At 42.2% G+C, this 26,128-nt stretch overlaps 1 protein-coding gene across 5 annotated transcripts in view; it reads right to left on the reverse strand.

The window, feature by feature from the left end:
- Positions 1-1,147: 1,147 nt before the first annotated feature.
- Positions 1,148-26,128, reverse strand: part of NCK1 (NCK adaptor protein 1) — a 106,215-nt gene continuing 81,234 nt past the window's right edge. For 4 of the 5 annotated variants that reach the window (XM_075570317.1, XM_075570313.1, XM_075570314.1 and 1 more), the window contains 2 exons: positions 11,350-12,059; positions 1,148-5,263 (listed from right to left, as the gene is read on the reverse strand). In XM_075570317.1, coding sequence (XP_075426432.1) covers positions 5,069-5,263; positions 11,350-12,059 — 905 coding nt within the window. In that variant the 3' untranslated portion in view covers positions 1,148-5,068. Of the gene's footprint in view, positions 5,264-11,349; positions 12,060-24,203; positions 24,322-26,128 lie in introns of those variants that run through there. The other variant, XM_075570318.1, reaches the window with a different exon arrangement.

The raw sequence follows: 26,128 nt of genomic DNA on the forward strand, positions 1-26,128 counted from the left end.
CCCCCTCTCAAGACATCCTCGTTGAGGATGCAGGTGCTCAGCACGGAGCGTCCGCACGGCTCAGCACGGCCTGTCCGCCTATAGACTCGGCCTAATAAAGCTGCAGTTCAAGCTCCCGTTTTTTTTTTTTTTACTTCAATGGTTTCATGTGGGCAATCTCTACTTACCTGAAGAACTGCATAGCTGCCGGTCAATTCGTTCTCCGTCTATTGATCTGTGAATTTTGGTGACATCTTTAGATCTGGGGAATGTAAATGGTTGCTATAGGAACAAACATGCTTGTTAAAATAGAATACAAGAAAATTGGTCTTTCAAAGTTGTTTTTTTTTTAAAACAGAAAATGCTAAAAGTATTTTTTCTGACTACACAACAGAAAATGAGGCAGCCTCTATCCCACACAATTTCTGCTGCTAGTTTCACAGGGGGCTGTGGTTAGTATTAGTATTATGAACAGTTACATAACAGGTACACTGTTCAAATCGCTGAAAGCACAACCCTGCATGCTTTTCAAATCCTAAAAAAAAAAACAATGTAATGGTTGCTGTTGGCATCCTTATAGGGCAGGGGCATGATAAATAATTCACCTTTCTAAAATAATCAGACAGGTGAAAGAATTAAAATATTTGTTTGAAACGTAACATTTCCATGGTAATCAAGAATATTTATGTCCCCCAAACCTGCTTTATTCACACAGCATACATCGCTTCCAGTGCAGCACAGGGATTCTGGGTAATCACAAGCAAAGCAGCACCCCGTCACTTTTGCTTCTTTTTCACTTTAACATGGATCCCTTTAAGCAGGTTTGCTATTCCACACAGCATTTGAAGATGTAAGTCTGGGTTAAAGACGTGCATGGCCAACAAACCTACTCAGGCAGCCATTTCCACTTTTTGGCTTTCATCAGTGTGAAGTAGGGATAGAAAAGATTTGTAGTACTTTATTTTTTTTACAATCTTGACAGTTTCTTTTGGTGAGAAGTTTGTCAGTCCCCAAAGATACCGGTAAGTTGTTCTTCGACCAACGATTGCATCATAATTACTTTGTAAACAGAAAACCTTAAGTTGCTGATAGGCTTGGACCCGGTGTTCCCGTATGAAAGGCAACATTCATTTTTCACCAGATACAAATAATGAATGCTAGTCAGGTGTTTCCCTACAGTATTTAATGTTAAGCCACCATGTTGTTAGAGCTAATAAAGATGAGGAAAAGGGAGAGGGGGTGCCTGGGCAAACTCATGTTCAACACCATGATATAAAAAAGGCACAGCAATGGAAACACAAACCTTTCAGGTTTTGAGGTTTACAAACTTAAAAAATAAAAAAAAGTGTCAAAACACCCAGATCGAACCCATTAAATGTGTCACTGTCATTGGCTCATAATGATCATATAAGGGACTGCACTTTAACTTTGACTCCTTTCTTATTAAAATGTACCAACAGGAACCGTTTCCTTGACGATGTACAGACACACAACTTTTCTTGTTTTGATCTTTTGTGCCATTTAAAAAAAATAAAAAGTATTGTGTATAGTGTCACCACATTTACCTGCATTTTAGTTTTCGTACAAGATTTCAGTAGGCTGGGTTACAAACACTCCCCCATAACATACACTTAGGAGAGTTTATGTATGTAGATATATATATATATATATCTTTATTTGTATAGCACCGTCCATGTAACTAATATTTTTTTTTGCGTGTGACTTGGCGTTGTCTCCATGGAAATATCCCGTAGATATTTTAATCTGTCCTGAAGTCCTTGCTTATCACTGTCAAGAACAGAAAAAGATAGATTGCAGCTCTATCAAAAAATTAGACTGGAAATTTCAAGACAAAACAAAATCTATAGTTAAGCTAAAACAGAGTAACTGTATAGCTTTGAAACTTTCCCTGGTTACATTAGAAGGTATTTCTTATCAAGTATACGATTAACAGCTATATTTAAGAGGACCCACGAAGATTATTTTATATGACAAGTAGAATTGAAAACTACAAGAGCATTCAACAGTGACATCTGTGACGGTGGTGGGAAAGGGAAAATAAGGACCATTATTTATGAAGCTAAACCCACATCCAACTATAAGTAGCCATTGATATTTAATAATCAAACTGGAGTCGGTCGCTTACATTTCACTGAGCATCAATAACCAAAGCCAAGAATTTCGTATACACATTTTTATTCATAGAAGGCTCCCCAAGTTATATCCTTCAATGTATAATCTTTTATAACAGCTACATTACACTTTGTATAGAAGCCACCTGGGTTTCTCAGATTCACAACGGCAACTGTAGCCATGAATGGTATCATTTTGCACTGGCTTTGCCTCCCTCCCCCATAATTTCAGAAGGCTATTGAGGATATGCAGTATAAGACAGATCTCAAAATACTAAACCCAACATCTTGATGCACTGGCCCAAATGCAAATCTATTTACGTGTGATATGCAACTAAAGTGATGATTGCTCCAATACTCATTTCTGTTGAGATAAATACATACTGAGGATATGTAACATCTACAACCAGAATACTTTTCCAAAAGCCTGAATTTTATTGAATAAGCCACACCGGCAGCTTTTAAAGGCCCAGAATTACCAAGACTTTCAGGTGCAGTCCCCCTTACTATATTTAAAATAGACAAATTGCTAACCCCTTCACTGGCAGCAAAGGGGTTAACTAGTCTTTTATCATCCGTCAAGTAACTTATTTTGTAGCCCTACAGAGGGTTTTTAATACTAAAATCAATAGACTTTTTACCACTAGGAAAATAGCTGCGGTTGAATCTCGTTAGCTACTAAGACAATTGAAACATTAATTTTACTTGGGAAGAAAATGATTTGGCTTTTCTAATCAGGAGTGTTTTTGTCCCCCATCAAAAAAAAAAAAAAAAACTTGGGGGGTGGGAAACTGCACCTCTTAAGCATTGTTAAATATGTTTTAATCCAGGTCTGATCAAAAAGAAAAGTGAATTTGTACCTCTGTAAATAATGATTTGTGTATCCAATTGGTAGGGTCATCAGGCTTCTAATTCTTCAACTACTTGTGGCTTAGTGACTGTCTAGGAAACCTAGACAAAACATTTATGTGCATGTGTTCCTGGTGCACTTTACAGATTTGAACAGAGGAGTGGACAGAATAAAGGGGATAATTACTTATACTGAAGGATAAACATAATACTTAGCTTATAAATGGGGATTCCTAGAAAGGGGTGTGAAGCTATACAGATGCCGAGGTGTCAGCATTTTGGTTGACCAAGACAGAGTTGGACTCTTAACCCCGCCGCTAGCAGCTGAGGGGTTAAGAAACGCAATCATGAACTTTTACAGTTATCCAGCAACAAAAGACTTCCTTTCGATGAAAATAAACTGAAGTCAAGGCAATGTGAAGATATTTTCACCTTATCATAGTCACCTTAGTTCTGTTTCAGAGACACATGCGGAATCACCAATATGAGAACGTACAGCCGCTGTTCAGCTACAATGGATGAGTTCAAAGGTGCATTCACTCGTGTCAAATACAGGCAGAACCCTGTGCTCATCTTGTAACTGTAAAATCCACCTGCCCTTTTAATTTTATGGTTTAGTATAATGTTAATGTCTTTCAGTTTAGAAATTAGGTACCAAATTCAAGTCTATGCCTTGATAGATTCCCTTCCCCTTCTCATGTTGCTTCTCTGTTGAATAGTTACGGGGGAAAGGCAAAGATGTAGGGATTGACCTGTTAAACCAGGGGGAGTCAACTCAAGTCCTCAAGAGCTACCAACAGGTCAGATTTATTGGATATCCCTGCTTCAGAACAGGTGGCTCAATCAGTGGCTCAGTCTTCGACAGAGTTAACTACCCCTGCATTAAAAACACAGTAATTCAATCTATATTAACTTACAGAAGAATTTCTGTACAGATCGGGCCTCTTGAAGCTTTCAAACAAACGTAATAAATAGAAGTGTTTTCAAAGAAATGATTGAATGAATGCACCTTTACGTTATCTATTGTAGCAGCCATGTTGAACCAACATAAGTTCTTCATATGTAGTTGTACATTACTTTTGGAAATCGTTAAGTGCATCTGATGAATAACCTGAGGTCTAGAAAGCTTGTGGAAAACCACAGATGGATCCAGGTCTATTGGCCACAATAATAACACAACATCACAGTATAACTCTGAATATCACAGACTTCATATAGTGTTCAATGGTAATGTTGGCACAGTTCATTAATGTAACACCACATATTTTGCCAAACCAATCAACAGCACAGATTACAAACGTACGTGGAATTATGATCGGTCGTATTCAGAATTTGACAGGATTTGTTTATCATGACTGCCCTCTCGATTTTGATCTCATACAGCTACAGTTATGAAGAATCCTGATATTGGTCCATTAAAAAGCATCTTAACATGCAAAAGACCTGAAATAGATTACCAAGGTTTTGTAAACAAATAAATATGAAATGTCTTGAAAAAGGACAACATGTCACACTGATGTGGCTAATACAGAGCACAGTGCCAGTTTGACGTGTGTGTGTGGGGGAGGGGAGGGGGGGGGGGTAATGTGTAAGGGGAACAAAAGACATCACATTCACTAGAATAGCATTCAATCCAAGCTCACGCCTCTCAAATGCATTGTCCAAAGCATAGAGTGAAGAAGAAACAAGCAGCATATAAAAGTTCATATGTGACTTTGTATGATCTGGTAGAGGATCCTCTCTGGTTGGGCCAAAACCACGTTCTTCAGGACCCAAGTGCAGCAATGGTTACACAATTCTGCACCAAAATACTGAAAAATGTTGCATTAACAGGGCAGAAGATAGAGACATGTAATGGGGAAACGCACCGGGGGAGGGATGGTGCAAATAAACAGAAATAATGAAGTATAATCCAATTTATAATATCAAAATGGCCCGTTTTCACAACTGGATGTAGCTCATGACACAGGAGTTGCCCTTTGCGATTGGGGCAGGAGAGGCCTTTGGTTCATTCGGTGGCTTTAAGCAGTTATCCTTTCAGTCCTTATAACGAATGCACCACACCTGCACTTGCTGGAGATCCTTCTCTAATTTTCCATGTTGTATCCTCAAGACAAGGGCTTGATTAGATAGAGTTTTTCACCCTGCTCGCTGGTAAAAATGGGGGCCTTTTTGTAATGTTCTACCAACTCCTCCATGGTAGCAAACTTCCGTTGGCCAATGCAGTACACATTGTCTTTCATCTGGACTTTGAAATGCTTGTTCTTGCCTTGGGCTTTCAAGGAGACCGAAAAGTCATTTGGCTTTTTTTTTTTTAAAAGAAAGAAAGAAGAAAAAAAAAAAAAAAACAAAAAGAAGAAGAAAACCATAATTAAAACTGGTACAACAGTGACTTTTAATTTATTAGTAACACTAGCATGCATCATACACCTACAAATTGTATTTCCAATTAACAAATCATTAATAAATAAAGTAGGCCATATTTGCCTGAAGTATTATATCTTCATTAGAACTTAAGAGCTTTGACGCAGGAGCGGCCTAGATTGGGCTCTCATGACTTCATACAACACCTTTGATAAACACAGAGCGACATCCAGGCCATGCTGAATTTCTACAGAGCCGGAACATACCTTGCATTTAGAAGCAGCCTGATGGTGAGAACCGTCACGATAATACCATTAAAATATTAAAATATTTCATATCTGGTACACAGAAGGTTAACGTATATTTTTAAGATCTCTATTTCTCTTCTATGTAAAGACAAATGGGCATAGGCATTTATTGGTCAATAAAGAAAAAATATGTTTAGACCAGGAACTGCTAAACACTTTTAGACATCCCGACCATTGTGGGGCGATTAAGCCATAACCCAACGTTTTATAGTAAGTTGTCAACCAGAGCTTAAACCTGGGGGTTGTTATTAACGGCTTAATAAAATGATATGTTAATATTACGGAGGTCTGGTGACAGTACCCAGACATACCATAGGCCCTGGGTGTCATATTCAAAGGTGATCATATATTCCTGAAATATCCCCCTGAGTAGCAGAGTATAGTGACAAAAAGGGTCACCATTCAGTATCAGGTTTTAACTAAAAAATAACCTGATATGGTTCACAAAAAGAACAAATATATCTTTGTGACATTTTAAATCGGACAGATTAAATGATGAAAAACAATCCATGATTGTGAGATCAGATATTTGTTTACCGCTCAAAACTAGGAGTAGCTCTGTCATGACTAATCACGACAGCGGCAAACTGACCTTAACACAGTGATGCAGTTCCCAGCGTTATGTTATAGAAAGAAAGTTATGGGATATTTTCAATTCAACAATCTATTTTCTCTCCTCAAACCTAAAAATTTAATTCGAGATAGATGAGGGGGCGTTAAGGAAACGTCCCAGAAGGTGGGCTTATTCTGTTCCAATTGCAAGGGTTTTTAGAATTAAAAAAAGAATGCATTTGGGATATGAATTTAGAATTCAAAAGAGAACTGTAACGCTATGACACGTGAATTCTCATATTTGCAACTTAACACCCTTTGAGAAGCCCAATATTTGTGGTAATGTATGTTAGGAATTTCTGTTTGTTTTATCCCATTATTTTTATGGGAAAATAATGTCTCCATATCATACTGGATAAAAGGATAGGAAAGTAGCGCCAACCACTCAAAACAATATATACAGTATACAGATGTATAAATATAATATACTCAATACCCGATGCTCAAGTCCTAGGAGGGAGTTCCACATCCCTCCAGAAACAGGTTCCTTTTTATATCATACTGTAAGTTTCTTCTAACATTCTTTTTCTTTTTTATATTAAATCTAAAATGTGATAAGTATTGTTTTTGATCACTAACTAAACTTTGCACTCTTTGAAGAGGAATTACATTTTCGGACGCATTTTGCTACAATAGGTGTGCTTGTGTGTTAAATTACATATTTTTCCTAGTAAACAGGGACCACAAACTCTGCAAGTAAAACTTGAAACCATTTTTGATGGTGGCAACGAGTTGAGATATATTGTGACGGATTGAGGGGAGATATTACTCATTTTAGGGACCCTGCTGAGAGATAAGCAAGTCCGCTAGATAGACGTGTGTATTAACCCTCGTCACATACACAAGTCACGGGCTTACAGGTGTGCCGAATGTTGCAAATACATTAGAGGTAACCAACATTAAAATAAACGTTAAAGGAAAAATTGTCATAATAAACAAGTTCATTGGGGGAACCTACAGGATGTCAGCTGACACAAAGCAGCTGTAACAATTCTCAACCGGTCTAGGATATTTGGTTGCGGCCGTCTTACCGCAACCAAATGACCACCGGCGCTTCGCCGCGACTCACCCCGTCGCCGTAACCTGCTACCGCTGGTCAGTTCGCCACTAAGGTGCCTAAACCCCCTACCCTAAGCGGCCCTATCCCAACCGCTAAACGCCTTAAATCAAGCCACTAAATGGATTTGGTTGCGGCGAAATGGTCGCGACCAAATGTCACATTCCTTTCACAACCATGTTGTATGAGGAACAAAACACTCTTCTACCCTTCCGCTCTGCTTAAACTTCAATCTGTGTGTCAGTGTGTGTATATATCTGAGACAGGGCAGTCCCAGGGGGCTCTGCCTCGGCTCCCTCCCACTCTCCTCACAGCTACCTGCTCTCCCTCTCCCACATGGCAGACTAAGAAGCGCAGCGCTGGCTGACCAGTCAGTCATCGCCACAACCGGGTACAGTGTAACCTGCATTCTGTTTCACTATCAAACCAGGATAGGTTGCGCTGTTTCCTGTGACTGGCATGAAAGTCAGCACTGCACCGCAACATATGCGCCAGTATTTAAGTATCATGTGCCCGGGATCTTTCCATCTCTGTAAACCAGTCTATATTAACTTTGGTGTCTGGTTTATGTGTAACTACAAGCTACATTTAGCTTACCCATTTGTTTGCCTATACTGAATCGTGATTTCCAGCTGCACCAAAAGCCCTCTTAAGTTAAGGAAACCAACAGAAAGATTTTCCATTCAGCCATCGTACAATTGAATCCATTAACTTAACGAATGCCCTTTTGCAGATAGACAAACAAATGTAGCAACACAAGAACTTGGGACCAAGTTCAAAAAGTGAAGAGCCTTTGTGGCAAAGATGTTGAATTGGGCCATGAAATCTAACGTATGAAGTTAAAATACCTCCTGCTACAGAAAAGCAGTAACCTTACGCAGACTTCAGGAAGCCACCAGATTACAAATGGTGAGCCTTAAATTATACAATTTGACCACTAGTGTGTGTCCACAACACACTGCTGACAGAAAAAAAACCCAAAGTTATCAAAATTCATAGGTGGGTCAGTTCACCACCAGTTCACACCACAGAAAAAAATAAGATACAAAAACACTACATTGTACCCCACCGCCAGACACTATATTATGGTGCTGTGGTTTCAGATTAGAATATACATGCAACACAGTGGTGCCCAAAATGTTTTTTTTCGGGCTAATGAAACTCCTTCAGGTATTCCCAACATACACATTGCTTCCACAATACTCGAGACAAAAACTGCTAGTCAATGATGCTCTAACAAAATTACCAATACATTACCCATTTTGTTTTATCTGCTGGTCTCCACACAACCAGCTCATCTAGTTGTGTTTTGAATTTTTTAGAGACAAATAGGGGAACCCCCGCAGCTGTCTAGAGGTAATAGGTGTAGGTGCTCCCTAGGTAGGTATGAATAATAATAGAACAGAGAACAGGAACCTAGTATGGGCACTCTAAACACCTGAAGGGTGATAGGATGAACACGTTAAAACATACACTTTATTGAACAAATTAAAATAATGGGTATTAAAACAATAATTAAACGCTCCGATCCTATAAGTATGAACACTAGTAGGAAGCGGCTACACGAAACGCGCGCGTCGGCAGATGGGTGCACGTGCAGGACTCACTTGCCTATCCGCGAGTCAGCTGGCGGCAGTGTTCGCCTGTAACTGCAGCGCGCAATTCTTCATTTGAGCTTCCCACTTGATCGGACGATCTTAATGGAGCTCAGTTTACCAGGAGCTGTCATTCCTACTGTCACACAGTAGCAGTAAGCTGTCTAAGGCCCAGGACATAGTGAACTCAGCGTCGCTGAGCCGGGCTGAACAGATGCACAAAGCCCCTGCATCTGTTATCAGCGCGGCTATAGTTTCTCCCTCCGCATGCGTGCTGATGCGTGCGGAGGCTGAGAAACTTCCCCGAGACAGGCAAGTTTGAAATTTGCCGCTCGGGGAAGCTGATGAGCGGTCATGTGACCGCTCCCATCCAATGGGGCTGCAGCTGGTCCGGCATTGTAACTACAGAGCCACCAGACCAGCAGAGGTGTATGTGTGTATGTGTGATGTGTATGTGTGTATGTGTGTGTGTCAGATGTGTGTGTGATGTGTGTGTGTGAATATATTTATCAAAGTTGCACAATGTTAATAAATAATTTATTCTCACATGTCTTTTTTTATTTTTAAAATATTATATAACACACACACACACACACACACACACACACACACACACACACACACACACACACACACACACACACACGTTCCCCAGTGACATACAAACACACAGACCACTTCAAAGTGACAAACACACACTGACAGCTACCAAGTGACACACACACACACACAGTGATACCCGCCTCCCAAGCGCGCTTGCTGTCTCCTCTGCCAAGACAGCAAAAAGCTCCTGGTAGAGCGAGCGGCAGCAAGCAGCAGCACCAAAGTGTTTACTATGTCCCAGGCCTAATACTAATACGGCGTTACTATGTGTATATATCTTCTACCTCTCATCTAGTACTGATCCTTTAGAGACCAGCTCTGACAGCAGAGCTGTGTTGGATCAGTACCGTTTATTACTATTCAGATACCTATTACTGGTTGGACAATATCCTAATATCAGCAGACCTACTACTTACCTGAGAGGTTTCTGAACAGACTCTACACTGAGCCTATGCCTGTTCAGTCCTACCTGTGTATTAAGTGTGCATGCTTAGTATGTTATGTCCACATAGTGGAACGGGACCAATTTGTTCATTAAAGTGTATGTTTTAACGTGTTCATAAAATCACCCTTGAGGTGTTTAGAGTGCCCATAGTAGGTTCCTGTTCTCTGTTCTATTTTTGAATTTTTTGCAAGAAGTTTACTTCCCACTTACTGTCGGCTAATACTCTGTTACATGTGTGAAATCTGCTTTTGTAGCAACCTTTGCATTACAAATTGTGGAGATTTATGCTACTGTAAGTACCATGAAGAACAGTACACAACAAAAGAAGGAGTGGCTCAGTGAGTAAAGACACTGACTCTGTAAACAACAACACCGAGTTAGGGGGACATGGTAAAATTCCCGGTGTCAGCTCCTTGTGATGTTGGCTAACTCACTTTATCTCCCAGTACCTCAGGCACCAAAAACAGATTGTAAACTCCTCTGGGCAGGGACTGCGCCTGTAAAATTCTATGTGCTACGCGCACTATACAGTAATTGTGAAGCGCTCAGTCCCATTGGGAGAACAACGCTATATAAGTTAAAGTTATTTCATAGCAAGCCTTTTTCACCATTGTATATGAGACGTAGCAGTTTCTGGGATGAACAGTAAATCATGCGCTCGTTACCAGACAGAAGATTGTTTCACAGCCCCTAATGGGAGAATAAAAAAAAGAAAATGTACGTTCGATAGTTTGTTCCTGGAAGTTCCATGTGGTTTAGTTTTAGCCTATAGTAATCCCTTCTACTTTACACTCATTTCATTTACTTTGGAATATCTGAAAGTTTAAATTCATGCTTCGATATATATTAATAAACATGAAAATCACATGATGTGTTTGTAATCACGATACTTCCCACTGTCTTATCTACAAGATCTTTAGGTGTGAAAAATGTCACGCTTATAAACTTGGGATGTACAGACATACCAGCACGACAATGTAAAGACAATTGTCCAGATTATATAATAAAGTGTGGTTGGAAAACTTCTCAATCATAACGTAATTTCTAAGAAAGTACAATAAATTGGGAATTTACTTTGTCCCTTTTTTTTTACAATAGAAATAGGCACCAAATTTGCTTTAAATGTTGGTGTAATTCACCAAAATGGAATGTAACATTTCTAAAATACCTACTGAGCAGCTAAAATCTACATTAAATCTGTTCTACTAAACAATTTTAGTAAAATATTTACATGCTATTTCTAATTTCCAAGTTAAATACAAAACAAGGAAAAATATAACAGGGTACTATAGTCATCGACTATTAAAATTAATGTGTACTGTTGTCCCATATACATTTAAACATTGGAAGCTAGAAATGCTTTCTCCATCCTTGAACTCTTTATTCCACCCTAGTAGAAACTTACAGAAGACTCGCTGTCTCTTATAAGGAAATCTCCCTCGTTCCCTCGCTCGTTGAGTGCCATTTCTGCTTGATGTCGGGTCACTTTCCCATAATACCACAGGTTACCAGCAAACCTTCCAGAGGCCGAGGGTCCGATGTAATCACAGCGGGGTGGTAAGGGCTCATAACCCGAGCTGGGCTGTAAGTTCTGCATTATAGTAACGTAGTTCTTTGGCACCAGGCCTACAAGACCATTGCTTTTCCGACACTTCCACCACTCTGGGTCGTTTTCTGGCTTCTCAATAACATCCATCACTTCACCCTTCTCAAAGTTAAGCTCTTCCTCGTTGGACGAGCTAAAGGGGTATAGGGCCTGGACCACATGGAGTGAACGGCCGTTGTTGAGGTTGTTTACCACTGCTGCCAGTTTTTCGGACAGTGTGCCCACTTGGTCACCTGAGGGACTGTCATTCTCTTCGGTCACATAGTTTGAAGGGAACCAGCCTACTCGTCCACTGTAGCTACCTCTCCACCATCCGTCGCTGCACTTCTCCATAACAATTACCTTGGTCCCTTTAACCAAGGACAGCTCATCATCCCTCTCTGCCACGTATGTAAATTTAACGTAAGCCGGCATGTTGAGATCGTATAGACGTTCTGTGTCTGACAAACTATCATCTGCGGTGGATGCAGAATCAGGCATGTTTGGCTTCCGTTTCACTTTCCCAATGCCTGTTGATCAGAGGGGGAAAAAAAAAAATCAGTATCAATAATCCCAATTACAAAGGACATTTATCAATTTTATATCAGCTCCAACACGCTCCCATACTTATGGCACTTCTGTTACAACCCTAGTTTCAGGTGTAAGCAAACTAGAAAGGGGAAATGTTTAAAATATAACAGATTTAGTGGAAGACCAAACTCACATCATGACGACTCCTATAATAATATTTTGCCATTTGTTTAGCACCATTATTAAAATTGACATTTTTTAAGGACATAAATTAATTGCTGCAGTAAAGGTTATCTCCACCTTTTCCTGGGAAAAGAAATCTCTTATATGACTACTGCTATTTAATGTGTGTACTTTGACCTGCTGATTAAAAAAAGGGTGGGATGGGTGAGCTTAAGCTGAGAGGAGGGGCCCCCATACCTCCCAAAAACATACAATTACGCAAGCTCATAACACAGGCCCACAATGTCATTTAATTGGGCCAACTGGAGAGCTACTGGGAAAGTGACCTCAAATATACACCAGTAAACAAAGAAGCCCCAAGGCACATCCAATGTGACAAACTATTTATTTCATGTATATACTTTTTTCTAGTCATACGTATGGATCACTTAGTGCAATCTTTGGGTCAAAATATGTTAAGTTGGAAACCATGTCAAGATAGACCCTCGGAAAGTGAGAGACCAGGAGTAGGACCAAGATCTTGAGCGCTTGAAAGATGTGGTGGTAAAAGACTAAGGCTGGGGCCATGTTATTGCAGACCGTGCAGAGGCGTCCACACGTTGAGCGAACAGACAGCCTTAAGGCAGTATTCGCGTCCATGCGGCTTCAGCAGGAGGGGGTTTGCATTGCGCAAGAAATCAGTTACACTGATTTCTCAGCACGACAGACCGGTCATGTGAGTGGTCGCCCAATGAGGGCAAAACAGCTCAGTGACGTCACTGGTACGCCCCTAGACACGCCCGCCATGGCCAAAAAATACAACCGCTTCAAGCGGGTGACGTCACAGCCGCGCACACCTCTGCACGGGCAAAGGCACTATGGACCTGGCCTAAGGCACTTCCATTCAATATGCTGGAGAAGATTTTAGTCTGTTTCATATGAGTGGAGCTAGGCTTTTCTCCAGTAGATAGAGCAAGAGACATGAGCACACCGGGTCTTAGGGCTGTACACACACACACACACACACACACACACACACACAGCGTGCGGCACATTCGTTAGCACAGGCACCAGCGTGCACGCACGCCCGCACACACTATAGAACGGCCCTTAGGCAGAGAAAGACAGGGTTCGAGACAGCATTGAGACATCCCCCACCGGTCTGGGAGAAAGCTTGTGACATAGCTTAAGTGAGATAGAGAGAGACGTGCAAGAGATTGGGAGAGAGATTCTCAAGAATATGGGGTATCCAAAAGGATTAAGCTTGCCAGCAACTGGCTAAGAAATCTTACAACATTGGAAGCATAGGCAAAACTCATCTACTGCCCATCAACGGAGGAAAGAAAATCTGTATTTTTGAGGAAGGACCCCTTCTCCCACCCCCCTCCCCCCTCCCCACAAGTCCCCATTTCAACACTATTTAATAGCCAATTGTCTGCAGTACAGAGAATCGTCCAAATACCTCTGAAATAAAGAAGTACAGTACAGGGGAATTGTTTGAGTACAGTTTAAAAGTTGTCTGGATTCATCATTACCTCTGTTGCTCCTCTGGCAGGGAATAACAAACTGAAGACATTGGTTGAAATCCTGCATTTGTTCAGACAGGAAGTTTACATTAACACTGCATGAGGGACAGCTGTTCCTTCAATGTGACCTCCTAACCTGACCGGCACAGTAAGATTAACAGGCCGAATCTTAGTTGAGCCATTGCTGGCAGCTAAGGGGTTAATGTGACCGACAGCGACGCCGGCCAATTCGTGTTTTAGAACTGTGAAAAACAATTATGAAGCTCTGTGTGTGGGATCACATGATTTTCAGTGTGGTGCTCTTGTGATGGCTTATCGCACAATTTGAACACACGTAAGAGCGCCTGTCTTCGTGTCTTTTGCTGAAGCCGGATGCACTTCAGCTGTTTAACATTTAGCAGTTAGAGACATTTCAAACATTCCATCCCAGGGCTTTAATGTCTCCTTCCTGTTATGTACAGCGGCATCCTGCCTCTATTCTCTGCAAAAAAATAAAAATCCCTTTCCTAACCGACATATCCCGGCCCTTTTCCCGCATTGCAGCTGCGCGAGTTTAACGGCAATGCAGTACCTGGTTAATGCTTTAACCCTTTCGGTGTTGGACGGGCCGCGGTACCCGAGTGCCACAGCCCTTGAGACTTTACCATCACGTGACTGACATCACTGATGACGGAACCGGGGGTTGTCCTCTTCCGTTCCTCGGCCGGCCAATGCACATTCAGCGCTTCACAGGAGCGCAGAATGTGTCCTCAACTAGGAAATAGTAGGTAATGTAGTCACTACGTCATGGGGCCCCCAGAGTGCCAGACCCCATGACGCGGTAGCTATCTCATGTAGCATCCAAGTGGCGTTGATTAAATGCATCGTATTGGTGTTAAAGCGATAGCCCATAAGAGCAATACTTGCTAGGTCAAGATTACCATGAAGTGAATTTGGGATGTAGCCATCTAAAACCTTCCCTACCATTCTAAACCCTTTTGGTTCCCAGGGGGCACTAAACACAATGCACAACACACACGGAAAATGAGGGTGGTCGCAGAAAATCACAACCAAAAAAAAGTATGTGCAAATATAAAGCAAAGAAACCAGCAAGGTAGATAAAAAAAAAAAAATTTGGGATTTTTATATGGAAGGGTAGTGCTGACACACACACACACACACACACACACACACACACACACACACACACACACACACACACACACACACACACACACACACACACACACACACACACACACACACACACACAGCTAAAGATCATCCACAGTACATACCATCCAAGTGTCAACGAAGCAGCACACAGATATAGGCACTCCAAAATCCAATAAGCTGAAGTTTATGCTCTATGTCAGTGGTCTCCAAACTTTTCAGTACGAGGTACACATCGTGTATTCTACACATTTTCACGGGCCAAAGGGAAAAAAAATCTTTTTATAAATGAACGAATAAGTTTTATTTGGATCTTTTTGACGCAATCAGCATGATTCAAGCATTCAGAACAAGAGAGAAATGTGACAATTACAAAGAAAGGATGCCGTGCGTACACTGGGAAATGAAATATATATATTTTTGCTCATATATCAAGTTGCCGCGGGCCGGATAAAATCGTGTGTGTGTGTGGGGGGGGGGGGGGGGTAATGTGGCCCCCGACCCGTAGCTTGGAGACCTCTGCTCGGTGTTACACACATAAAACACATATATACACACATATATATACATATATTATACACACACACACACACACACACACACACACCTATATTATGAGCATACACATACAAATATTTAGCTTGCAGGCCAAAACAAAACAAATAAAAATGTGAACCACTACATTTGTACTACTGATTTTAAAAAGGACGGGTTTGATGCCCGACTATGATAAAAATTCCTACAATTACAATGCTTAAAGCAGCAATACCCCGGCAACCCGGGAGTCCTCGGATGTCCAGGGACCACATATCAGCTCTAGGAGAACCCCAATTCAAGTAGGGTTTACAATTTATTAAATCATTTTATCATAAAAACCTGCAATAGGGGCCTAGCAGGGACAAAACGGGAAAAGTATGTGTGTTCCTCCCCCCCCCCCCGATTAGATTACACTGCATTTTGGGGGCAATGGAAAATGGTTTCTGAACTCACCACCTTTCTAACACTACGTTTAAAATTAGCAACGGCAAACCGCACAACTAGATGTTCCCCATCGTATTTGACATTATTAATGCCTGTATTTATAGAGCATAATTTCTGTGCAGCATCCGATCATGGGAACTCTTCTTTCTCCCATCTGTGTTCTGAGCTCAGCTGAGCTGGTGACCCCAGGCCATCTTCTCGGGGGACGAAAAGGGTACGCGTTTCTCATGTCCTTTATCGCAGTGCTCTGACACCGAGGCACACAGACTTGTCCATGGAAAGCCATAGGGACGGTGTGTGAAACAATTTCAGATTTAATGTGGCCAGCAGGATTTAGGAAAACTTCACTCCCGAAAGGTCAACTGACTTACCACATTATAAGACTTTTCTAACTTGATACAGCATTTTGATGTGTAAATTTAAGCACTTAAAGAACAAACTAGAAAATCGGTCTACGCTTTTAAGAGGCCAATGACCTCTTCTCTCATGGAAAGCATTAACCAAAAAAAGCTCTGAAACAGTCCAGTATAAGACCAAATAAAACAGATGGTCATAATATTTCTTGTTTAGCACAGAGTGTACACAGCGCTGTACATGGATTTTTCCAGGCATGAGTCCCTGCACCAAATAAACTCACACACCAATTCTGGTGCCTGAGGCACAGGGAGACAAACCAAAGGCCACAAGGAGAGACGGTATTTAAACTGGGCTCATTCACTTCAAGGGGAGTGTACTACATACCACAAATGTCAGGCCAGTGCACAAGTTATTAAACCATTCTAGCTGGACAGCAATAAGACTATAATTTCCCTGCTGTTGGCAGATGACAGACTGCTATTCTGCACCATGCATTTATTCTTTCACCCCTAATTGGAGTCAGAATGACACCAGATACACAGCATTCATTCAAACCAAATCTTAGAGCGCCAATTACGTATTTGTGAGCTTGCACTTAGAAGGCTCAGTCCCCCCTAGGTTGTACCAATGGCAGTGACATGTTTAAGGGGTAACACCTGGATGTGACACCAATATCTATTTTAAAGTCCTGTTTTAAGGCTAATTTGAAAACAGTAAGAGGAGACTTGGGAGGGGTTTGATTTGTGTTGGGGGGGGGGGGGGGCTGCCCCTCGTAAGAGGTCTGTGTGTATTCCACACGAGTTTGCACAGGAAGTCCCCTTTCTCCACTCTGGTGGGAGAGGGGCAAACATGATTGTCAAACCCTTCTCCATTCAAAGATCCATAAGAAATGCAATTTGTAATTTCTTTTAAGAAACAAACAGCCTGATATTTGTTTTTATCATTAGTTTAAGGATGCCAATTACATTGTTAAATTCGTTAACAGTTGTGGGGTTTTTTTGCCAGCTATCTGGGAAGGCACCTTTAGCGCTGCACCAAGCAATATCCTACGTTTTTTTTTTTTAAGAAATCAATTCTGTACTATGAGGGGAAAAAAAAAACTCTAAAAGGAGATTCTTACTGTACTGTATTATAATGTAACCAGCATTTGTGGTTTCTATAGTAACCATTTACAAAGTCACGCCCCCCTCTTCTTCTGAAACAGGCACCAATTATATCTAGTGACTGTCTGGTCACATGATCTTCCCCACAGAACTTTGCATCTTTGGTCCTCTTCTGCTGCACTGACTGCCATTTAGTGAACCCCCGAGCCGAATCTTCACCAATTGATCACAGGAGAACGGATCGACCAGCAGCGTAGCCAATTACTTAGTGTGGATTGTATTGATGCACATATTAAAGGCAACTTTTTTTTATTTGTAAACTACAGCTTGGACTGCTGCTTAACCCCATCCAGTGTCCATTAATGCAAGAGAGCTCAACTCTGACCCTCAAGCCCTGGCCAACAGGTCAGGTTTTCAGGATATCCCGGCTTCAGCACAGGTGGCTCAGTAAAAGACTGAGTCTCTGAGCCGAAGCAGACACTGATTGAGACACCTGTGCTGAAGATGCGATATCATGAAAACCTGACCTGTTGGGGGTCTTGAGCACCCCCGCATTAAATTGTAGCAGAACCCTCCAGCACTTCACTTAAACCTGGACATTCTTGGCACTCCTTATACAGTATATGGTACCATTTTTGCTGTCCCTTCTAAATTTCCCTTTCCGTAAAACTAGCTTATAACGCCTCAGTTCGCTGCAGCGATCATGAAAGACATTGCACACTTTTTAACATCCTATATGTGCTTTTTTGCAAGGTGACAAATGAAAATATAAATAAAAACAACAGTAATTGTGGATGAGAAGGGGGATCCATTTACAAACATCTGACACAAATTTATACACAAGACAAATACCCAATTGCTAGCAGTTTCCCTATTCTTGGCAAATACAGTGCAGGTTTTTTTCAGGCGACAAGGTGGTGTTGTGCATTTTTACTCACATATATGTTGCTATAAGGAAGCATAAAAGTGTCTGTAGTTCCTTATAACTCAATGTCAGGCAATGTGAGGTGGAAACTACAGGGGTGTATTGTAGTTTTGGGGATGCTCCAGTAACAGACCTAGCAGAAGAGGCGTCTAGAGAGGAAACTACACCATGGTAATGATTTTTACACCATAAAACCCATCAGCATTATGTTACTAACAGAGACTAAAGACAAAAATATAGAACATTTAATACCGTCCATGTCCAGTTTTGACATATTTCACAGCAGTGTTAGTTTAATACAATAAAGTGCAGAGTATAAGGTCTAGTGCTACACTGCAGAAACACAGACTGGAAACATTACACCATCGGACCACCAGCAGAGAACTGGGATCTCTCTGGAACATTTTTTTTTCTGCTCTGCAGAATCAAACATGACGTTAATTAAATGTGTGATTCACAGGTAAAATTACGTTAACTCCCTAATTTAGTAACATGCACTAGTCATCTAGTCTGTGAAATCTCAAGCACCTTGATACTCCTGTGGCCATTTCAACCTAACTAAATTGCTCTCTAAACCCAGTATAATTAAAGCACAGGTTACACAAAATAAAAACAATGGCCAAAGTTTTACAAAACCAGCAGCACTGCTCATGAGCTCAAAAAAACCAAACCGGTTACACACTGGGGCAAAGCTCTTTGGTGCCAATTTTAAAGCACCTCCCTCCCCCCCAGGATGGGAAACAGGGCATCTCTGGAGTTGGACAGTGCTATTTTCAGCTCTGGGGAACCCTCCCGTTATTGAGATACTCACCGGTAAGTGCAGCGCATTGCAGTCCGCTCCAGGAGAAACTAAATGGCAGTTGCAATGATGAGGAAAAAAGTTAGAGCAACAGCGAAAGGATGCACGGAAATCCCGATTGAAAATATATATCAAAAAAAATATGTTTAGATCATTAATACAAGTGCAGGAACTCTCCTACGCCTCAACAGCACTTTCTCCTTTTTCAAACGATATTTCCGTGCATCCATTCGCAATTGCGCTGTTGATTTTTTTTCTCACCATTGCAAATTCTGAGGGATCCTACTGCACACACGCCGATACAAGAGAAGAAAACAGCCGAGGCCTGGCCAACAAGTGTCCTCAAGGCCCACCAACAGGGCCGATTTTTAGGATATACCTGCTTCAGCACAGGCTTCAACTGAGCCACTGATTGAGCGACCTGTGCTGAAGCAGGGAGATCCTGAAAACCTGACCTGTTGGTGACCCTTGAGAACTGGAGTTGGCCACCCGTCTTAATAGGTACTGAGATTACATTACTCATAGGGCCCGATGTGGTGTTACCAATTATGTATCCAAGCCACAATTATTCTTCACATTTTATGGATGTCTGGATGAGACTGAATGCTTCTTCTTGAGCACGGTGTGTACAGTTACTCTAAGCAACATAATGGCGGTTTAAATTTCCCACCACACAGGCCAATAGGAAGCCGCACAGGTTCACCTCGAACGCAGAGGATTTAAAAGGGGCGGGGGGAGGGGGGAGTACTGGTACTACTTTTACTGGTTTCTCAAGAACCAGGGGGTCCCAGAGTTTAAATTAGCCCATCCTAGTGTGAAAAGGAGGGAGAATTGCTGCTTTCAATTTAAAAACAGGGTAACAAATTTTCAAATTAAATCCTATTTTCTTTCAAAAGAAAATACTGCAATTTCATGCAAAAAATTAAAAAGAAATAATAATAAAGATGCTTTTGGTTCAATAAACTGTTTTACCTACTAGTAAACAAAGGTTATAGAAAGCAATAAGCTACATGCTATGGAAAAGGTTTAAAGCAAGGCGTGTCCATTCACGACTTCACCAATTCTTCTAGTTTGAGATTTAACGATCCGATGGGATGTGATTTGCAAAGAACGTAATTTGGTGCCGTGTTAGCGGTGGTCAATGATTTAGATACCTCCTAATGGTGCAGTGGCAAGTGTTTCGCGTCACTTTGCACTCGAAAACCTAAGAACCAGTTTATCCAACAGTGATAAATGTTTCTTGCAGTGATATAAACACCCCTGCTACGCAGCTATGCCTCGGACACTCCCTGGGTCTTTGCGTGCCGCCCATCGGTTGGTATCACAAATTAAAATCAATGCATCCACCCCACCAGTCAGAAAAAGGATTCTTCTATACAACTAAAGTATTTGTTCTTCCTCAGCTAGCGTGTGCACGGGAGACCTCTCCATCAACTTACAGGTGTGTCCACGGGAACCCGTCAGAGCCCCTTCAATGGTCATCCACTGCGGCTCCTGTGTACGCAGAGCGGTGCCCTTATACCAGACTGGCATTTTAGATCTTCGAAAATTGAGAGGCTATAGATACACTCAAAACGATGGTGTCTTTTTCATCCGATGCTTATTTTCCTTGTACTTCCAAGAACTCTCCTGCTTTTTGTCTACACTCTCAGGGGTGCTTTTGTTTGCGAGTCCTCAGCACTCTATGGTAAATGGATACTCTGGTCGGCAGGGAAGAGAACTGTTATGTAATGCTCGTGTTCTCTCTCAATGTGACGGCCATTCATTGTCCCCAGCTGAATGATCCTACATTGAAACACCTTTCCTGAGAACCTACAGATGTTTCCTGTTACCAAGATAACCTCTCATCTGTTACTTAAAACTAGTTTGTTGTCTTCCCCTTAATGCAGAACTCTGTGCTGCTCAATTATTATTTTGGGGTTGCGGGACGGAAGTGGGGTATTTGTGGCTCCATGGAGTTCAACTGCACTGATGTTATTTTACCAGTTGTCGCTACATTACATACCCCAGGCAAAAATACATGCCTGGGTAAACAGTGTGGCCACGGGCCAAGGCTTGGTTCTAGCAGCCAATAAAAAGCCACTCATCAGGAGAGGTGGCCATATGTCAGTAGTTTATGCCAGAACCTATAATGGCTCAAGTTCAATTTACCAAAAAACGAGGTGTCCCTTGAGCTGGAAACATCACAGTTAAGTTCGTACAGAGAAAAATAAAAGTTGCGGTTTTGGGGGGGGGGGGGGGCAAAGCAGAAGATTGCTACCTTGGGCTGCGCTTATAGTGCTGGCGACGACGACGCGACCGATGTCACCCCCAGCAAAAGTTATCATTTGTTTTTTAGCGATGGTCGCCAGTGACGTCACTAAAGGGGGTGGGCCGCGCAATTTGATTGATTTAGAGACAGTCACATGTGGCGACTGTCTCTAAAAAATCTAATTTGCCCGGCTTCCAAATTTTTAGACACAACGTCGCGCTTTCTATAAGTGCTTGCGACGGAGTCAATTCATTTGTTTTGGAGCGATGTTGCGTCGCCAGACACTATAAGCGCAGCCTTACACCTATGGTCTAGTGCAGGGGTGCGTAAGGTTTTCTGGGGGGGTGACGTCTTCCCCAAGGCATTTAAATTAAATGTCGGGAGCGCGCACAAGGCCTCTAACTTCCTTCACCTGATCTCCAGCGGCTTCCAGTGACGCGCCATCAGGTCAAATGACGTCGCGTTGCAATGGCAACATCGTGACGTCAGAAGACGCCAGACATCAGGTAGAGGGGAGGGCGGGAGAGAGCAGGCAGGGGGGCACAGACTGAAAAGTTAACGCACCCCTGGTCTAGTGTTTGTGGTCGCGTCACAGAACGAATATGTTGGCACGCACTGGTCATGATGCCCAGCTCAATTAAATAACTCGTATTTAAAATGGACAAAAAATTGATTTAAGAGTGAAGGGTCCCCCATAACCAACCCTAACGGAGGTTCCTCTCCTACATGACCACTAGTCCCGGTGCTAATGTGATGGGACCAGGGCCAAGAGACGTCTTGGAGCCCATGACAATGAAAGGAAACAGCCCCTCCCTGTAAGGGTTTTAGATTGGATTTAGAAAAAATGAAAATCGTTAATAATCTATTTTAAGAAAAATTAAGTCCTGGTGTGTCTGCTCTCTATCTACCAACACACACAGATCTAGATCTTCCCATCTCCCTCTCTCTATAGATATGTATATTTGGAACTGCATTTCAATCATAATTTAAAATTTTCAGTGTCAGAATGTGCATGAAGAGAGAAGTGTGGCAAATTGTTGTAGCAATCTCTGGCACCAAGATGGTTACAGAAGATTGGAAAGCTTTGCCCCTTCTGAATGAATGAACAGAAAACATCAGCCAATTTACACAAAATAATACCTTATGTACAGCATATACATGTTAACATTTCCATGGTAAACAAAAGCTTTGTGCCACAGCCCCTCCGGCGCATCGCGAGCACAATATCTCAGTGTCACGGGTGACAGGAACAGAAGAGAACGACTCCTCTCCCCTTTCTCTGCCCGGTAGATGGTGTTTAGCGCTCCACAGAAAACTAGCTGAAAGTCCATGACATGGTCACGACATCACAGGACCCCTAGAGTAGCAGACACAATTAAGTGGTGGGTACTGTACGTCTTGGGGCACTGAAAATGTTAGTGCAGCATATAACAGTGCTTTTTTCTCACCCCACTGAAGCCTGGAGGTCCCCGGGCAGCTCGCCCATGGCCCTGCGACGTCCGAAATGTGCCAGCCGGACACAAAATGGGTTGCCCCAAAGGCCAACAGAAAAGCCACGTTCTCACCGGCAGGTAACATTGCGGCTTTCTGTGACCCCGATACCATGTTTGGAATCCTGAGACCACACTTTTAGTCACAAAAATCTGGGGTACTCCCTGGACAAACTCCTTGTTCAGGTAAGATTTTTGGGGGACTGACCCTTTAGGGTTTCACAAGACATGCTTAAAACCACTAACCCAGTTTAAACTTCCTCTGTGACATTGCACCTATAACGTGGTTAAAAAAAAACAGAGGACTAATACAAAATCCCTGCTGTTTTCCTCCACACAAGCCAAGCAAAGCCCTTCCTTCACCCCCGTCTCTGTGCCTCCTATATCCTTGATGAGTGAGTGAACACTATGGAAGCCTGAGAATAGAAGGAAATGAAGGGTAATGCATGGAGTGTAAAGTCTTATCGAGCCTTATGACATGGCAACGTCCATATCAGCTTCCAGTCAGTACTGAAAAAAACAAACTATTGCTGTGTTGGAAAATCTATTAACCCCTTTTTCACACCTCCGCCAGCACTGGTGAGGCTTCATCCAGTTGCAGAAACAGCCAGATTTGGCAGCCATTTGGATTTCCTTCAAAAGTCCAAGGAGACCAGTAACTTGCTTGCAAGTATTTAGAGAACGGGGGAAATGGTTTAAAAACTGTTAAAAGATTCTTTGCAAATATGGATAGCAGAGTATTTCCCTTTAATGCCTAGTTAACCGATTAAACATGACAATGCAGTTAAATGTGGCCCTCACAGACACCTAAAGCCACCGATCCTACCAGCCTTCTCAGGAGACTATGAATGGCTTTTGTTAACATAAAGAAAAAGCTGTAATTAGAATGTTACCAGGATACTGCACAGATGCTTGTAACCCTTTCAATGCCATAGGGGCATGCAATAAAGACACATTATACATGCACAGATCTAATAGCAGTATAACATGTAAATATTGCAAATTGACCACATACTGATACAATTGGGAAAGTGGGTTCTACCCGAATAAAGAAAGCTGCCTCTCTAGAAAGGTCCTGGGTGCAGATCCTACTCAATCGCAAAGCCGTTATAACGTCTCGAGCGCAACATTCACAGTGTGCGTCAAAACCTTCACAGTGTGCGTCAAAGCTCAACAATCACACCTCACCCGGCGGGCAAGTCACCCAGCATGTGACATCTCGGACTGGGGATTAAAGCAGGTGGTGGGAGGTGGAGGCCTCTCACCCATTGACGCGCACTGGGAAGGAGCAGAGAACAGTGCAACCTCACAAGGACAGAGCGGCCGGTGTGAGAAGGGACCCCACACTGCCGCAACCGGGAGGCGCACAGCATTCCATGAAAGAGCAGCGCACTTACTGAAGAAGTGTTTAAAGAGGTTCGGCAGATCCATACTTCCCACCGCGCCTTCACTCCCGTAATAAATCGCTGCTCAGTCCCAGCAAAACTTCCTGCCTTTGGGCGGATGGAGGGGGAGGAGGTAAGAAGGGGGGGGGGGGGGGAGGAGGGAGATGGGAAGCTCAACAACAGCAGTCACGTGTCTGGGACTTATCAATGGCAGCATGGCAAGCCTCCCCCTTGTTTTAGGCCAACCCTCCCAGCCCCCCTTCCCCTCCTAACCCCTTCCCTGCCAGAGAGGCCAGAAGCACACTGCGAATCCTAACTGCCGAGTTATTGTGACTGGCATTCATTCACATTCATCTGATGCTTTGTTTGTTTGGAAACGTATGAATAAATAATAAATCGTTTATTTTTCCCCCCTTATTTTTCTTCTCCCCAAGATCATTCGTCGTGAATAGTGTTCAACTGCATTTTTTTAGCTGTTTTACTAATGACAGCCTTATAGTTACAAGAACAAACAAACACGTTAACCCATTGGTTGCTGGAAGCAGTGGTTGATGTAGCTTTCAAATTAAAAAAAAGTAGTGTGCTAGGCCCCATTTAAAAGACTATTTACATATTAAACATTTGGGGCTACAATCTTTCAACGGTATTTAAGAATGATCTAATGACGATTTGTGCTGTCAAAATAGCAAGGCAGAAGATAAAAAATGGTGACCATTAACCCCTGATGACATGAACGAGTCCTCTTCTATTTGGACCACTTTTAGGCCTCCCATCATATCAAGGTTAAAAATGAAATCATAAAAAACACCAAAGGAGTGAACAGCCTGCAAATAAAATGTTTCTCAAACAGCTCTTAATTCTAGAAAGATCAGACAGCCTGATAAACACGGAAATATCCGGCTTCCAAAATTATTAAAAAATATATATATACACTTTTTCAATTCTTTGTAAAAAGGTTTAAAATCACGTACATGGAAGTAAACCTCTACTTGTTCATCTTGGTCAAAGCCAGTGGACTGTGCCTTTAAGAAGAAAACCTGTTCAGCGGCTTTGATTTCTCTATGGCAACTGAAGATATTCACTATTTGAGAGCAGGGCAAAAAAAAAAAAAAAAACACAAGGGGCTGGTGAGAGGTACTAGGAGAAAAGGGATTGCAGGGTCACAGGAAGCTGACCTCAGAGTGAGAGCTGGCTAAAGTGCCATACTGGGAGAAGGTTGGAGTCTGGCTTGTGTAAACATGCCAACAGCCTAAGCAAATAACCCATCCATACATGGCCTGGAGGTACTTAACTTACAGAGCAGCTCAGTCAAAGTCAAAATCAACATTGCCATTGAAAGGATTCCCAGCGTAATTATATGAAGGTTGCTTTGCATACATTATTCACGAGCCAGCCTCTATATGTATGGTTTGATGCACACCCGATAAAGATCTAACCACCCAAAACATAGGAAAAGCAGAGCATTCATAACTATGCTGCTGCCAAGGAGACCCTGTATGTACGATCCATACAAAACAATAGTATGTTGTATCTCTACATACATATTAACCCTATGACGTATTCTTACATCTTGAAGGCTGGCACAGGGCATGTCACGCATGAAATCTCCGTTTACTAGGGGGAGATCGCGAACAGAACGGGAGTGGAGTATCTGCCACTTCCGTTCAAGTACTGGGGAGGCCTGCCAGCGACCACATGAACCCTATACAAAGTCGACCCCGTGGTTGAGTGACAGGCGGCCAGGGTCACGTAGGTGCAGTACTACATACTGTAGCTGACAATAACCTCCACCCCCCCTATGTATAGTATTAACAATAACATCAACTCATTTAACCAAAGCCAACTGTTTTAAAGCAGATATTTGGCTGCTTTTGTTTCTCTGGAAATTAATTTCAAATTGCATTTATTGCCTCTGCATGGGGGAATGTTTGTCCATC

The sequence above is a fragment of the Ascaphus truei genome, chromosome 14 (genome assembly GCF_040206685.1).
Source record: "Ascaphus truei isolate aAscTru1 chromosome 14, aAscTru1.hap1, whole genome shotgun sequence".
NCBI classification, from domain to species: domain Eukaryota; kingdom Metazoa; phylum Chordata; class Amphibia; order Anura; family Ascaphidae; genus Ascaphus; species Ascaphus truei.